This window comes from Lampris incognitus, chromosome 11, assembly GCF_029633865.1.
Source record: "Lampris incognitus isolate fLamInc1 chromosome 11, fLamInc1.hap2, whole genome shotgun sequence".
In the NCBI taxonomy this organism is placed as follows: domain Eukaryota; kingdom Metazoa; phylum Chordata; class Actinopteri; order Lampriformes; family Lampridae; genus Lampris; species Lampris incognitus.
The window spans coordinates 48,416,358-48,430,638 of record NC_079221.1 but is presented as its reverse complement, the minus strand read 5'-3'; the positions used below and the strand labels follow the sequence as shown (position 1 = coordinate 48,430,638).

The 14,281-nt window shown below is 53.9% G+C and overlaps 1 protein-coding gene across 2 annotated transcripts in view; it reads right to left on the bottom strand.

Annotated features, from left to right (window-relative positions):
- The window catches only part of LOC130120718 (LIM and senescent cell antigen-like-containing domain protein 1), a 99,905-nt gene that overhangs the window by 61,036 nt on the left and 24,588 nt on the right, over positions 1-14,281 (bottom strand). For both annotated transcript variants that reach the window (XM_056289418.1, XM_056289419.1), the window contains exon 2: positions 13,158-13,317. In XM_056289418.1, the coding sequence (XP_056145393.1) occupies positions 13,158-13,317 (160 nt within the window). The remainder of the gene's footprint in view (positions 1-13,157; positions 13,318-14,281) is intronic.

Sequence of the window (14,281 nt, the reverse complement as noted above, 5' to 3'; positions counted from 1 at the left end):
CTTATCAAAGGAAAAGCTGGGCTCAAGCATAACACCAGGACTTTTGGCTGCCACACTTCGTGAAATCACAGAGTTGTCGATCGTTACCATTACTTGATCAAATTGGTGTCTGTGTCTAGCAGGGCCAATGAGTTTAGTGACATCCAATTTTTCACAGCAGCCAATCAGGCCTCTAAATTAGTCATTTGAGTTTCATCATCAGCCACAATCTTGGAAAGTGAGAGGATGCCTGATGAGTGGAGAAGAAGCATACTGGTACCGATTTTCAAGAACAAGAGCAACTGCAGAACTGTAGCAACTACAGAGGTATAAAGTTGATCAGCCACAGCATGAAAGAGTAATAGGAGCTAGTTTAAGAGGAAAGTGTTACGGCTCGCCCACCCCGCGCTGTGGCCCGCCCATCCCGCGCTGGCAGCCAATCAGTTCGTCAGGGCCGGGCTTAGTCGTCAGGGCTGGGCTTAAGTTTGCTGGTCTCCCAGCGCCCGTTGTCAGTTCGTGCCATAACCTCCTCGCAGGAGTGGTTACTCTTCCCTCCCGGTGCATTTCTCTCCGAGTATACCTCAGCCCTTGGTTTACTGTTTTCTTTGTGAAGTTTCCCTGTGGAAGTATCCTGCCGTGTTCCCAGTTTGGATTACCCGTGAGTTTTTTTCTTGGACTTCCTGTTTTCTTAGTCGCTCATTGCACTCCTGTGTTGGCCATTGTATGAGCTTGTAGTGGTTATAGGGATACATAATTCCCCTCATGGAGCTAGTAGGAATGTTGGTTTACTGCTGCTGTTTTCTCGGTTCGGGTTTACACTTCCGTGGCGCGGGTTTTTGTTGTTTTGCTGTAATGGTGAAGGAATAAATGGTGCACATTTTGTAGCCGAAAGAGAAAGTTGTCACGACTCCTGCTTGAGCTCCTCTACACTGGTGACCCCGACGTTTGTCTCTTGGTAGTTATCAGAGACAATCTTTCAGACGAACATGGTTGATGAAATCAGCGCGGTTTCTCTCAAATTGCCAGAGTTGTGGGAGTCATCGGCAATGACATGGTTCGCCAAGGCGGAAGCGCAGTTTGCTATCCGCAAAATAACAGATGATGCTACTAAATACTACTACGTGGTATCGGCGCTCGGGTGTTCGACTGCAACTAGAGTGGTGAGTCTCCTTACAAATCCTCCGGTGGCAGACAAATACAAGGGGCTCAAAGATCACCTCTTGAAGAGTTTTGAACTTTCCGACGCAGAGAGGGCCCATCATCTCTTTTCTCTGCAAGGCTTGGGTGACAGCAAGCCATCCGAGCTCATGGACACAATGCTGAATCTGCTGGGACCGGCGCACACACCTGATTTCCTCTTTGTCCAACTGTTTCTGCGACAACTGCCTGCTCAGGTGCGGACCGCTTTGGCTAACACCAGCATTACCGATTGCCGCAAGCTAGCTGAAGAAACTTACAAGTTCTTCCTGGCCAGCCAACAGCAGCACTGCGCATCCGCGCTCACCCCTGCCCACCCCCACACGCCACCACCTGGTGACTCCATGGTGGTCGCCGCGGAAAACCCCGGTCGGAGACAGGAGCCCAGCCTGTACTTTTACCATGCAAAGTTCGGGGCCAAGGCGAAAAAGTGCAACTCCCCGTGCAATTTCAGGTCGTCGGGAAACGCCAAGGCCGGCGCTCACTAGTGGCCATGGGTGTCGGCGTGGAGGACAACAAGCTACTTTTCCTGCAAGACTCCATCTCGGGGTGGCATTTCCTATGCGACACTGGGGCGCAGAGGAGTGTCGTACCTGCATCGAGTGTGGATGCCCTGTCGGGCGCTCACGGCCCTCCCATGGAAGCTGCTAACGGCAGCTCTATCCGTACGTACGGCATGAGGCACATTGGCATGTGTTTTAACGGACAGCGGTTCAGCTGGGATTTTGTCACCGCCGACGTGGCATTTCCCCTCCTCGGTGCAGATTTCCTTTGTGCTCATGGGCTGCTGGTGGACGCCAGGAGTCGACGCCTGATGGACGCCGTCACCTTCGCTTCACACGCGTGTGCACTTAGCGATACAGGCTCCGTTAGGCTGTCCAGCATGCTCTCCAACGAGGACGTGTTTCTCCATCTTCTCTCCGAGTTCCCTGACCTCACTCAGCCCACATTCTCGTCATCTATGACCAAACATGGGGTTGAGCACCACATCGTCACCAGTGGCCCGCCGGTGCACGCCCGAGCTCGGCGCCTCGACCCAACCAAGCTCTCTGTCGCCAAGGCGTAGTTTGAGAACATGGAGCGCGTCGGCATCATCCGTCGCTCCAGCAGCCCGTGGGCTTCACCCCTCCACATAGTGCCTAAGCTTGGCGGTGGGTGGTGTCCCATGTGGTGACTACCGTCGGCTCAATGACGCAACAACACCGGACCGCTACCCGGTCCCTCACATCCAAGATTTCTCTGCCCACCTGGTTGGGAAAGTGATCTTTTCCAAGGTGGACCTCATCTGTGGATACCACCAGGTGCCCGTCCATCCTGCTGATGTCCCCAAAACAGCTGTGACAACTCCGTTCGGACTGTTCGAGTTCCTGCGCATGCCGTTTGGGCTCAAGAACGCCGTGCAGCCCTTCCAACGGCTCATGGACTCAGTGTTCGGGACCTGCCTTTCCTCTTTGTGTACCTGGATGACATCCTGGTCGCTAGCACCGCCGTGTCCGAGCACTTGTCCCAACTCAGAGCCCTTTTCGAGAGGCTCAGCCTGCACGGGTTGATAGTTAACCCGGCCAAATGCCAGTTTGGTCTGAGCACCATCGACTTCCTGGGCCACCAGGTCACCAAGGATGGGGTGGCCCCCCTTCCATCTAAGGTGGAGGCCGTCGCAGACTTTCCACGCCCACACACGGCCCAGTCCCTCCGGGAGTTCATTGGCATGGTGTCCTTCTACCACCGGTTCATCCCCTGGGCTGCTGATCTCCTCTGCCCCCTATATGAGGCTCTGAAGCGCACAGCCCCCAAACACGCCGTGGACTGGTCAGCAGACAGGGACACGGCTTTTAAGGATGTGAAGGCCGCCCTGGCTGACGTGGTGATGCTGGCACAACCTGTGGCTGGAGCGCCCGTCACCATCACGACGGATGCTTAGGACTACGCTGTCGGCGTGGTTTACGAGCAGTGGGTGAGCGGCGCGTGGCAGCCGCTTGCCTTCTTCAGCCGGCAGTTGAACCTGAGAGAGCGCAAATACAGCACCTTTGATCGTGAGCTGCTAGGCCTTTTCCTCGCTGTTAGGCACTTTCGTTTCCTACTGGAGGGCCATCAGTTCACAGCTTTCATCGATCACAAACTGCTGGTGTTCGCGATGGCCAAGGTGGCAGAGCCGTGGTCAGCCCGCCAGCAGCGACAGTTGGCCTACATCTCAGTTTACCACCGACGTTAGGCATGTCGCTGGGAAGTCCAACCCGGTCGCCGACTGTCTCTCCCAGGCCATCGCTGGTGCTGCCCATTTGGGACTTGACTACAGCCAGATGGCGGCTGACCAGGCCACCGACCCAGGAGTGCAGGCATGCAGGACCGCCGTCACAGGTCTGCAGTTGGAGGATGTGGCTTTCGACGACACCGGCGCCACGGTCCTGTGCGACGTCTCTACGGGTCAGCCCCGACCCATCGTTCCGACTGCTTGGAGGCAGCGGGTCTTCGACGCAGTCCATGGGCTGTCTCACCCTGGCAGAAAGCCTTCACAGAGGTTGGTGGCGGCAAAGTTTGTCTGGCATGGACTCAAAAAGGATGTGAGGGACTGGACTAACACCTGTGTGGAGTGCCAACGCTCCAAAGTGCTCCGGCATGTCAAAGCGCCCCTGATACCTTTCACGGTACCTGAGAGGAGGTTCGACCACGTGAATGTGGACCTGGTAGGCCCCCTACCCCCTCCCGTGGTTTCACATACCTGCTCACCATGGTCGACAGGACCACGCGATGGCCGGAGGCCGTCCCGCTTTCGTCCACCACAGCGCCTGAGGTTGCCCGAGCGTTCATCGGAACCTGGGTCGCCCGGTTTGGCACCCCATCTGACCTCTCCTCGGACAGAGGGCCGCAATTCACCTCAGCGCTCTGGGAGGAGATTGCCGCGGGTTTAGGGATGAGGTGCCATCGCACCACAGTGTATCACCCTCAAGCTAATGGATTGGTCGAGAAGTTCCATCGCTCGATGAAGACCGCATTGTGGGCTACCCTCAAGGACGACCGCTGGGTCGACAAACTGCCTTGGGTCATGCTTGGGCTCAGGACGGCCCCTAAGGAGGACCTCCAGTCCTCATCCGCCGAACTGGTCTACGGACAGCCACTTTGGGTCCCGGGGGATTTCCTTCCCACCGCCACAGCTCCCTGGTCCGCCAGCTGCCAAAGGACTGCGCTGCAGGAGGAAGCCAGGGCTTTTGCACCGGTCCCCACTTCTCAGCATGGCGGCTCTCAGTCCTATGTCCCCATGGAGCTGCGGTCGGCGGAGTATGTTTTCATCCGTCACGACGCGCACCGCGGTCCCCTGCAGCCACCCTAGGACGGGTACGGGACACTGGAGATAAGCACTTTGTGGTGGAGGTTGGCAGCAGGCTGGAGCGGGTTTCTGTGGACTGCCTCAAGCCTGCTCACCTGGACTTAGACCGCTCTGTTGGTCTGGCCCTGCCCCCACGGCGGGGGCGCCCCTGCTTCCCCAGCCCCTCCCTTTCCCCAGTCCAGCTGTGAGGACTCTGCTGCTTTGCCTGCGGTTAACCAGCCCCCAGCTCCTGTTCAGCAGAGCAGTGGGGGCAGAGAGATCCGCCCCCTTCTCCACACTGACGTTTCGTATTAAGGCGAATTCTGGGGGGACGTTTGTAGCGGTTATAGGGATACATAATTCCCCTCATGGAGCTAGTAGGAACGTTGGTTTACCGCTGCTGTTTTCTCGGGATTTTGTTGTTGTTGTTGTAATGGTGAAGGAATAAATGGGGCATGTTGTGTAGCCGAAAGAGAAAGTTGTCACGACTCCTGCTTGAGCTCCTCTACAAGCTAGTAATAAAGTACGCCAGTTTCAGCTAACCCCATCTCTGCCTGGTGTCGTGCGCTTGGGGTCTCCCACAAACCCCAACAGTACGAACTGACTATGACGACCCCAGCCGGCACAGAGAGCATACCGAGCAGTCCGGTTCAAGCAGCTCTCATCAGACAGATCCAACTGACCAACTCCCACACCCAGCAGCTAGAGGTGGCCTCTGTTGCGGTGAGGGATCTTCAGACTCAGGTCCAGCCCCTCCAGGCCTCTGTGGGTAACCTAATGAGCCAGCAGGCGGCATTGGCGAGCCAACAAGCAGAGATCCTGCGGCAGTTGCAGACCATCACGGCGGCTCTCACCACCCAGCCGCCGGGCCAGCCTGCCCCTGGAGTCGTGGGTAACCCGCCCCCTGGGCCCGCTGCCCCAGTTAACCCTGTGGGGCTCAACCCAGTTCCCCGGGAGCCCTGCCTCTCCAGCCCACGACCATTTGATGGCGACTTTGAGACCTGCGCCACGTTCATCATGCAGTGTGAGCTGGTCTTCCTGCACCAACCCAGCATGTTCACTTCTGATGCTGCCCGTGTCGCTTACGTGACCAACCTGCTCACAGGCCGAGCAGCTCAGTGGGCCACTGCTTGCTGGTCCATGAGGGCCAGTTTCTGCCTCACCTACGGGGACTTTGTGGCGGATCTACGGAAGGTTTTCCACCATCCAGTCTGTGGCAGGACCCTGGTGCTCGGCTGAGCAGTATCCAGCAGGGCAGTGGCAGTGTCACAGACTACTCAGTGGAGTTCAGGCTGGCCGCAGCTGAGAGCGGCTGGAACGACCAGTCACTTCGGGTCACCTTCCGGAGAGGTCTCAGCGAGGCTGTCAAGGACCAGCTAGCCACTTGGGAGGAGCCCACCTCCCTCGATGACCTCATCAAACTCGCCATCCGCATCGATGGACGCCTCTTGGAGAGGAGGCGCGAGCGAGCCCTGTGTGGATCCCCGTCCATTCCCCAGTCGTCCAGCACTCCTGACAGGACCCCTATTACTGCTCGCCCCACTTTCCCTGTGGCCGTGTCTCCCTCCATGCCCCAGACCATGACGGGGGAGGAACCTATGCAGCTGGGGCGCACGCGCCTTAGTCCGGCCGAATGGGAGGCCCAGTTCAAGGCGGGTCAATGCCTCTACTGCAGCCAGAAGGGACATCTGATCAGCGGTTGCCCCACTCGGCCAAAAGACTAGGCTCACTGGGGCCCCAGGAGATCCTAGTGAGCCGCCTTTCCTGTTCCCGCCGTCCTGCTCCACAGAACCATCTGGTTAGCGTTACCCTGGCCTGGGCTGACCAGCGGCTCACGGTGGGTGGACTCCTCGACTCGGGAGCTGATGAGTGTTTCCTGGACTCAGAGTTTGCTGCCCAGGCTAACATCCCGCTAAAGACGCTGGAGAAGCCCACGGAGGCCTTCGCGCTGGATGAGCGCTGCCTGGCCAGCGTCACCCAACGCATCCACCCTGTCTCTCTCACCATAGCAGGGAACCATGTGGAGAGACTTCGGTTCTTCATCATCCAGTCCCCGTTAGTACCTGTGATCCTAGGGCGCCCCTGGTTCGTGCAGCATGAGCCACACATCGCCTGGGCCTCCGGTACCATCATGGAGTGGAGCTCCTCCTGTCATGCCCAATGTCTCCAGGCTGCTCCCGGCCCGTCCCCCCCCCTCTGTTCCCCCTGAGTACCATGAGCTAGGTGAGGTTTTCAGCAAGACCCGGGCCCAATCTCTTCCACCTCATCAGCCTTATGACTGTGCTATCGACCTCCACTCTGGGGCACCCCTTCCCAGCAGTCGTCTGTACAGTCTGACCATCCCCGAGAAGGCTGCGATGGACAAGTACATCTCCGAGTCCTTGGCAGCGGGGCTCATTCGGCCCTCATCCTCCCAGGTGGCAGCTGGATTCTTTTTCGTGAAGAAGAAGGACGGGGGCCTCCGGCCCCGCATTGACTATCGCCAACTCAATGAGATAACCATCAAGAACAAGTACCCCCTTCCCCTCATGAGTTCCACCCTTGAGCCCCTCACCCAGGCTACTGTCTTCACCAAGCTGGACCTCCGGTGTGCCTATCATCTGGTCTGGATCCGGAAGGGGGACGAGTGGAAGACAGCCTTTAAGACGCCCCGGGGTCATTATGAGTACCTGGTCATGCCGTTCGGCCTCACCAACGCCCTGGTGGTATTCCAGGCTCTAATGAATGACATTCTCCGCGACATGCACGACGAGTTTGTGGAGGTGTACCTCGATGACATCCTCATCTTCTCCAGGACCCTCGAGGAACATGTCCAGCATGTCCGCCGGGTACTCGAACGTCTACTCCGGAACCGGCCCTTCGTCAAGGCAGAGAAGTGCCAGTTCCATTCCCCTTCCGTTGACTACCTGGGCTTCGTCGTTGAGAGGGGACAGACCCGGTCCGACCCACCCACCAGCTTCCTCGGGTTTGCGAACTTCTATAGGAGGTTCATCCGGAACTACAGCCGCGTGGCAGAACCTCTCACCAGGCTGACCCCCCCCCCCAGCCGTTCATCTGGTCCCCGGCTGCCCGCTCTGCGTTCCAGTCCCTCAAGGAGAGGTTCACCAGCGCCCCGGTCCTGCTCCACCCCGACCCCAAGAGGCAGTTCATCGTGGAGGTGGACACTTCGGACACCGGGTTGGGGGCTGTTCTCTCCCAGCAGTCAGCGTCTGACCAGAAGGTCCATCCATGTGCCTTCTTCTCTCGCCGGTTCCCCCCCGCTGAGGAGAACTACGATGTCGGGAACCGGGAGCTGCTGGCAGTGGTTGCTGCTCTGGAGGAGTGGCGCCATTGGCTGGAGGGGGCGGAACAGCCGTTCACCATCTGGACTGATCATAAGAACTTGACGTTCATCTGAGCAACCAAGCTTGTCAATGGTCGGCAGGCACGGTGGGCCAGCTTCCTCAGTCGGTTTGACTTCACGCTGACTTATCGTCCCGGGTCCCATCCTTCCTGAGGCCAGGGTGGTTGGCGTGGTTACCTGGGGCATCGAGACCGTGGTCAGGGAGGCGTTGCGCTCCCATCCCGCCCCGAGCCACGTGCATCCATGCCGTCTGTTCGTCCCGGACTCAGTCCGGTTCTGGGTTCTTCAGTGGAGCCATGCCAATCAGTTTGCTTGCCACCGGGGTTTCCACCGCACCTTCACCTTCCTGGCTCGGCGTTTCTGGTGGCCCACCATGAGGAACGACGTCAGGGACTTCGTAAAGGCCTGCTCCGTCTGTGCTCGCAGCAAGGCCTCTCACCAGCCACCCGCGGGTCTGCTGCAGCCCCTCCCAACTCCAAGCCGGCCCTGGTCCCATGTGGTGTTGGATTTTGTCTCCGGACTGCCTCCCTCCCAGGGTAACACTGTGATCCTGACAGTGGTGGTCCGCTTCAGTAAGGGAGTGCACCTGGTGGCCCTCCCCAAACTCCCATCGGCTTCTGAGACGGCGGATCTCCTGACGAGCCACGTGTTCCATCTCCACGGCCTTCCCCGGGACGTCGTCTCAGACCGAGGGCCCCAGTTCATCTCTCAGGTATGGCGGGCTTTTTGTAAGGGGTTGGGTGCCTCTGTTAGTCTCTCCTAACGGGCAGACGGTGAGGATGAACCAGAGCGTGGAGTCTGCCCTCCGGTGCGTGGCCGGCAAGAAGCCCAGCTTCTGGAGCCGGTTCCTCCCCTGGGTCGAGTATGCCATCAACTCCCTGGTCAGCTCTGCCACCGGCCTCTCACCTTTTGAGGTGTCCCTGGGCTACCAGCCGCCTCTCTTTGCTGCGCAGGAGTCGGAAGTGGCAGTTCCGTCCATGCAGGCCCATCTTAACCGGTGTCGTCACGTCTGGGAGGTGACCAGAGCTGCTCTGCTCCAGGCAGCTGAGAGCGCCAGTCGGGGAGCCAACCGACGCCGGTCCCCAGCGCCTACGTACCAACCAGGCCAAAGGGTGTGGCTGCCCTCGAAGGACCTCCCGCTTCAGTCCACCGCGAAGAAGCTGAACCCCCGGATTGTCGGGCCCTTTGAGATCAGGGAGGTGCTAAGTCCCGCGATGGTGAGGCTGAAGCTCCCGGCTTCCTTGAAGATCCATCCTGTTTTTCATGTGTCTCGGGTTAAGCCTGTCTCCCACAGTCCTCTGATGTCTCTGGCCCCAGCTCCGCCTCCCCCTGATATTCGTGGATGGGCACCCCCAGTGGACGGTCCGCCGGCTGCTGGACGTCTGGCGTCGAGGATTGGAGTTCCAGTATTTGGTGGACTGGGAAGGCTACGGTCCGGAGAATCGTAGCTGGGTCTCCCGCCAGCTCATCCTGGACCCTGGGCTGCTCACTGAGTTTCATCATTCCCATCCCGACAAGCCAGGCAAGTCGCCTGGTGGCTCCCGCGGAGGGGGGTGTACTGTTACGGCTCGCCCACCTCGCGCCGTGGCCCGCCCACCCCGCGCCGGCAGCCAATCAAGCTCGTCAGGGCCGGGCTTAGTTGTCAGGGCTGGGCTTAAGTTTGCTGGTCTCCCAGCGCCCGTTGTCAGTTTGTGCCGTAACCTCCTAGCAGGAGTGGTTACTCTTCCCTCCCAGTGCATTTCTCTCCGAGTTTATCTCAGCCCTTGGTTTACTGTTTTCTTTGTGGAGTTTCTCTGTGGAAGTATCCTGCTGTGTTCCCAGTATGGATTACCCATGAGTTTTTTTCTTGGACTTCCTGTTTTCTTAGTCGCTCATTGCCCTCCTGTGTTGACCGTTGTATGAGCTAGTAATAAAGTATGCCAGTTTCGGCTAACCCCATTTCTGCCTGGTGTCGTGCGCTTGGGGTCTCCCACAAACCCTAACAGGGAGGTGATTATTAGCAAGCAGCAGTATGGTTTCATGCCATGAAAGAACACTACAGATCCGAAGTTTGTTTTGAGAATGTTGACTGAAAAGTATAGAGAAGGCTAGAAGGAGTTACATTGTGTGCTTGTGGATTTAGGGAAAGCATATGACAGGGTGCTGAGAGAGGAGGTGTGGTATTGTAGGAGGAAGTTGCGAGTTGAAGAGAAGTATGTAGGAGTGGTGCAGAATGTGTATGAGGGCAGTGTGACAATGGTGAGGTGTGTGGTTGGAATGACAGATGGATTCAAGGTGGAGATGGGATTACATTAAGGATCGGCTCTGAGCCCTTTCTTTTTTGCAATGGTGATGGACAGGTTGACAGACGAGATCAGGCAGGAGTCTCCCTTGACATGATGTTTGCGGATGACGTTGTGAGCTGTGGCGAGAGTAGGGTGCAGGTTGAGGAGAGCCTGGAGAGGTGCAGGTATGCACTGGAGAGAAGAGGAATCAAAGTCAGTAGGAACAAGATGGAACCCATATGCGTGAAAAAAGGAAGGACAGTGGAATGGTGAGGATGCAAGGAATTGAGGTGACGAAGGCATATGAGTTTAAATACTTGGGGTCAACTGTCCAAAGTAATGGGGAGTGCAGAAGAGAGGGGAAGAAGAGAGTGCAGGCAGGGTGGAGTGGATGGAGAAGAGAATCAGGAGTGATTTGCGATGGAAGGGCACCAGCAAGAGTTAAAGGGAAGGTTTACAAGATTGTCATGAGACCAGCTATGTTATATGGTTTGGAGACAGTGGCACTGATGGAAAGACAGGAGGCGGAGCTGGAGGTGGCAGAGTTGAAGATGCTAAGATTTTCATTTGGAGTGACGAAGAAGGGCAGGATTAGGAATGATGCTGAATATGGAGCTGCCAAAGAACAGGAAAAGAGGAAGGCCAAAGAGGAGTTTTATGGATGTGGTGAGGGAGGACATGCAGGTAGCTGGTATGACAGAGGAAGACTAGAAGACAGGAAGCAAACAGATGATCCGCTGCGGCGATCCCTAACGGGAGCAGCCGAAAGTAGTAGTAGTAGTAGTAGTAGTAGTAGCAGTATTATCATCCGCCCTTATAGGCACATACAGCCAAGTGTCATCAGCATAGCAATTGAAATTTCTTCCATAACTGTGTATCATTTGGCCAAGAGGTGAACTATAAAGTGAGAAAAGTAGACAGCCAAGAACTGAGCCCTGAGGTACACTATATTTAACGTCAGAGAATTTAATATTGCTATAGCAGACACAATGTGTTCTTCCAGATAAGTGGGACTTAAGCCAAGAGAGAGCTAAGCCAGAGACATCAAAATGATCATTAATACTGTCTAATAGTATACAGTGATCAATGGTGTCAAAGGCTGCACTGAGGTCCAGTAGTAGAAGCACGGAGGTGGAATCAGAGTCCATAGCTAGTAGAGCGTTCACCACTCTGGTCAGAGCAGTTTCAGTGGAGTGACAGGCCCTGAAAGCTGACTGAAAAGGTTCATATAGATAGTTTTCTTCTATATGGGTCAATACACAACTCTCTCCAGTACTTTAGAAAAGAATTGAAGATTAGAGACTGGTCGATAGTTATTAAGAGACCCTGGATCAAGGTGTGTTTTTTTTTCTTCTTCCAAGTAGGGCTTTAACCACAGCTGCCTTAAAACTGCTGGGAACAGTGCCAGTACTAAGTGATAAATTAACAATGTCTAGCATTGTAGGTCCCAGGAAAGGCCAGAGGTCTTTAAAAAAGTTTTGCTGGTAAGTGGTCAAGTAGGCAAGTAGTTGGTTTAAAAGCTGACGCGAGCTTAGCCAAAGCATCAAGAGAGATAGTCTCAAAAACTGTGATAACAGAGAATAGAATATTACAGGGAGAGTTTTCTGAAGAGACGCCTGGTTTTGTGTGTTGTTTTTAAGCCCAACATTTTTCCACCCAAAATCTACCCGAATTTCATCAATTCCATGACATTTTCACAATGATTTTTCTTGCACTGCTGGTGGTTTTCCATGTTAACAAATATAGCATCTGTGAAGGCAATTGTCAGTAATATAACCATATAATCCATGTGATGTTTTCTTACTTTTAATTTTTTTAATCTTTTACTTTTTAATCATTGACCATGTATGAGCTATACCACGTTTACTTTAGTCTATATTGCTCAAGTGTAACAGAACAAAAGTAGTTTTATAAAGTGTCTTCTCCATGTGAACAAATAAAGGCCTATTGTTAGCTGATAGCAGAGGAATGTATGAGAAACTACCTGAGTGTAGCAAGTCTGCACACAGTAATTTGTGAAACGCCCCTGGTGAATTATGAGCTGAAAGATAAGAAGGAGACCTGACCTATGAACTCTTTGAACAATATGCAAGTTCTGTTATCCATTAGGGTGACAGCCCAGCAGTAAAGATGAGCTTCTTCCAGCAAACAGGGATTGGGGAGAAACTCTGGGTACATTATGGTAAATAAATACCACTGTGACCATAACAAAGACTCGTTTACAATAAGCAGGACTCAGCAGTGTTGCTACACGGTATAAAGGTGTAAAGGCATAAAGGTATAAAGATGAAGTGCCATGAGATGAAGGTGCGTGCTTTGGTATTTATGCCGTGTGTGCTTGTTTGTTCATGAATACATGACAGTGCCTTATGTCTCCTTCCCTGCTTGTGTAGGATGCCTTTTGCATCATAAAACATGACATCTGCAACTCTATTTTATTTAATTTCTATGTATATCGGCATTTTCGATTTTTCATATAATGTAAGCTATTGCACAGCTGCCTATTGACTTCATCTTCTGTGCGGATTGAAGTAGCTCTCCCTTTTCTATATTGGTGCATTTTGCAGACATTTTCAATAATGCCTTTATTTTCTTTGGTTTCCAAAGAAATTTCTCACTTCAGACAAATGCCTGCCATGAACAAGTCATGAATACATTCTCTGTGAGTGATTGTAAACATGAGTCAACCAGAGCATCACTTAATTGACCTAACCAATACCTAAATACAGCTTTGGACTGATGGGAGTGATCTAGCTAAATGGGTTTTCATGAAATCAGACCCCAACTTGTCAGAGGTTGAACTGGTATAAACATATACAAGTTTAGTCAGGACTCTAAAAAACCCCTCGAATTGTGGGATTATTCCGGTTAACAGAGTTTGATGTAAGTAGGTTCAGGTGAATATGATTTCCCTGGCCTAGCCAGCACTTGGCTGAACATTGAGCTGGATTAACTGCAGATAAACCTGGCTAGAGGGACTGCTGTGGACAGGGGAAAAGGACAACCCTACGTAACGGGAATGACAGAAAATGGTGATGACAGAAAGATAGGCCAGAGACTGGACAGGCACCTCATAGAAGAGTCCCTCTGGGAACTGCTGGAAGCACTGGGCACAGACAAAACACTGCTCATGGTGCAGCTCCCCGTTGCTGTTGACGATCTTCTCAGCTGGAGCAAAGCCACTCTTGCAGCACTCACACATGGCATTGGCCAGGGCATTGGCCATGTTGCTGTGAGAAGAAGAGGACAGGATGAGAAGAATGGAAATGAGAGAACTTGAAAAGAAAGGTGATTTTAGAAAACAACAGAAAGGAAAGGCAAGAACTTATCAAAATAGGGAGGGAAACAAATCACAGAAGCAACAAAACGATTAGACAGTGAACCCTTGAGGACAAGGCTTTATTGAGACTGTGGAGTTAGAAAACAACGAGACAGGAGACGTGAGAGTAGACGTAGTCGAGGTAGTTCACTAGCTCCAACTTAGCATGTCATACATTTAGACGATACTGAACTCTGAACCGGAAGCGGAAGTGCATTATCTGACCCCTTGCCTCTTCCCTTAAAGGTACACCGTCCTCTTAGGTGAATGTCTCCCGTTATATAGATGTGGGTCACCACAAGACCAACATTTACATGTTACCATTCATCCTATGTCAGTTTGAATAGCCTCTCTTCAGTTACAAAACAGCCTGAGTATGCATAGAAAACAAGGAGGGTTATAAAGGTTATATGAGAGACTGAGCGGCATGGTGGCGAAGTGGTTAGCACAGTCGCCTCACAGTTAAGGCCCAAACATACTCGGGCAGAACGTACGCGGAGCGGACTCCGCCGGACTAAAAGCGGATGTCCGCAAGCCCTGTGCGCGCAAAGCTCAGATTTTACGACCGCGATGAGTCCGCGCCGCGCACCGGTGTCACACAAAAGACTGCTCGGCATGTATTTTTCACATCGACCTCCAATAAATGTGACACCGATCTGCATTTTGGATTTGTCGCCATCGCGTGGTGGAACAAAGAAAGCCGGAGCGTCTGACGATGGAGGCGAGCTTTGAGGAGAGACTGGCAGACGAGGTGCGAAAGTACCCACACCACCGTCTTTTCAGTTTATTTTCTTGTAGAGCCAGCAGGCAGAGCATCTCTTCCTCATCGTCAACTGTCGGACGCCATGACAGAAGAGTGTAAACAACGCGCGTTG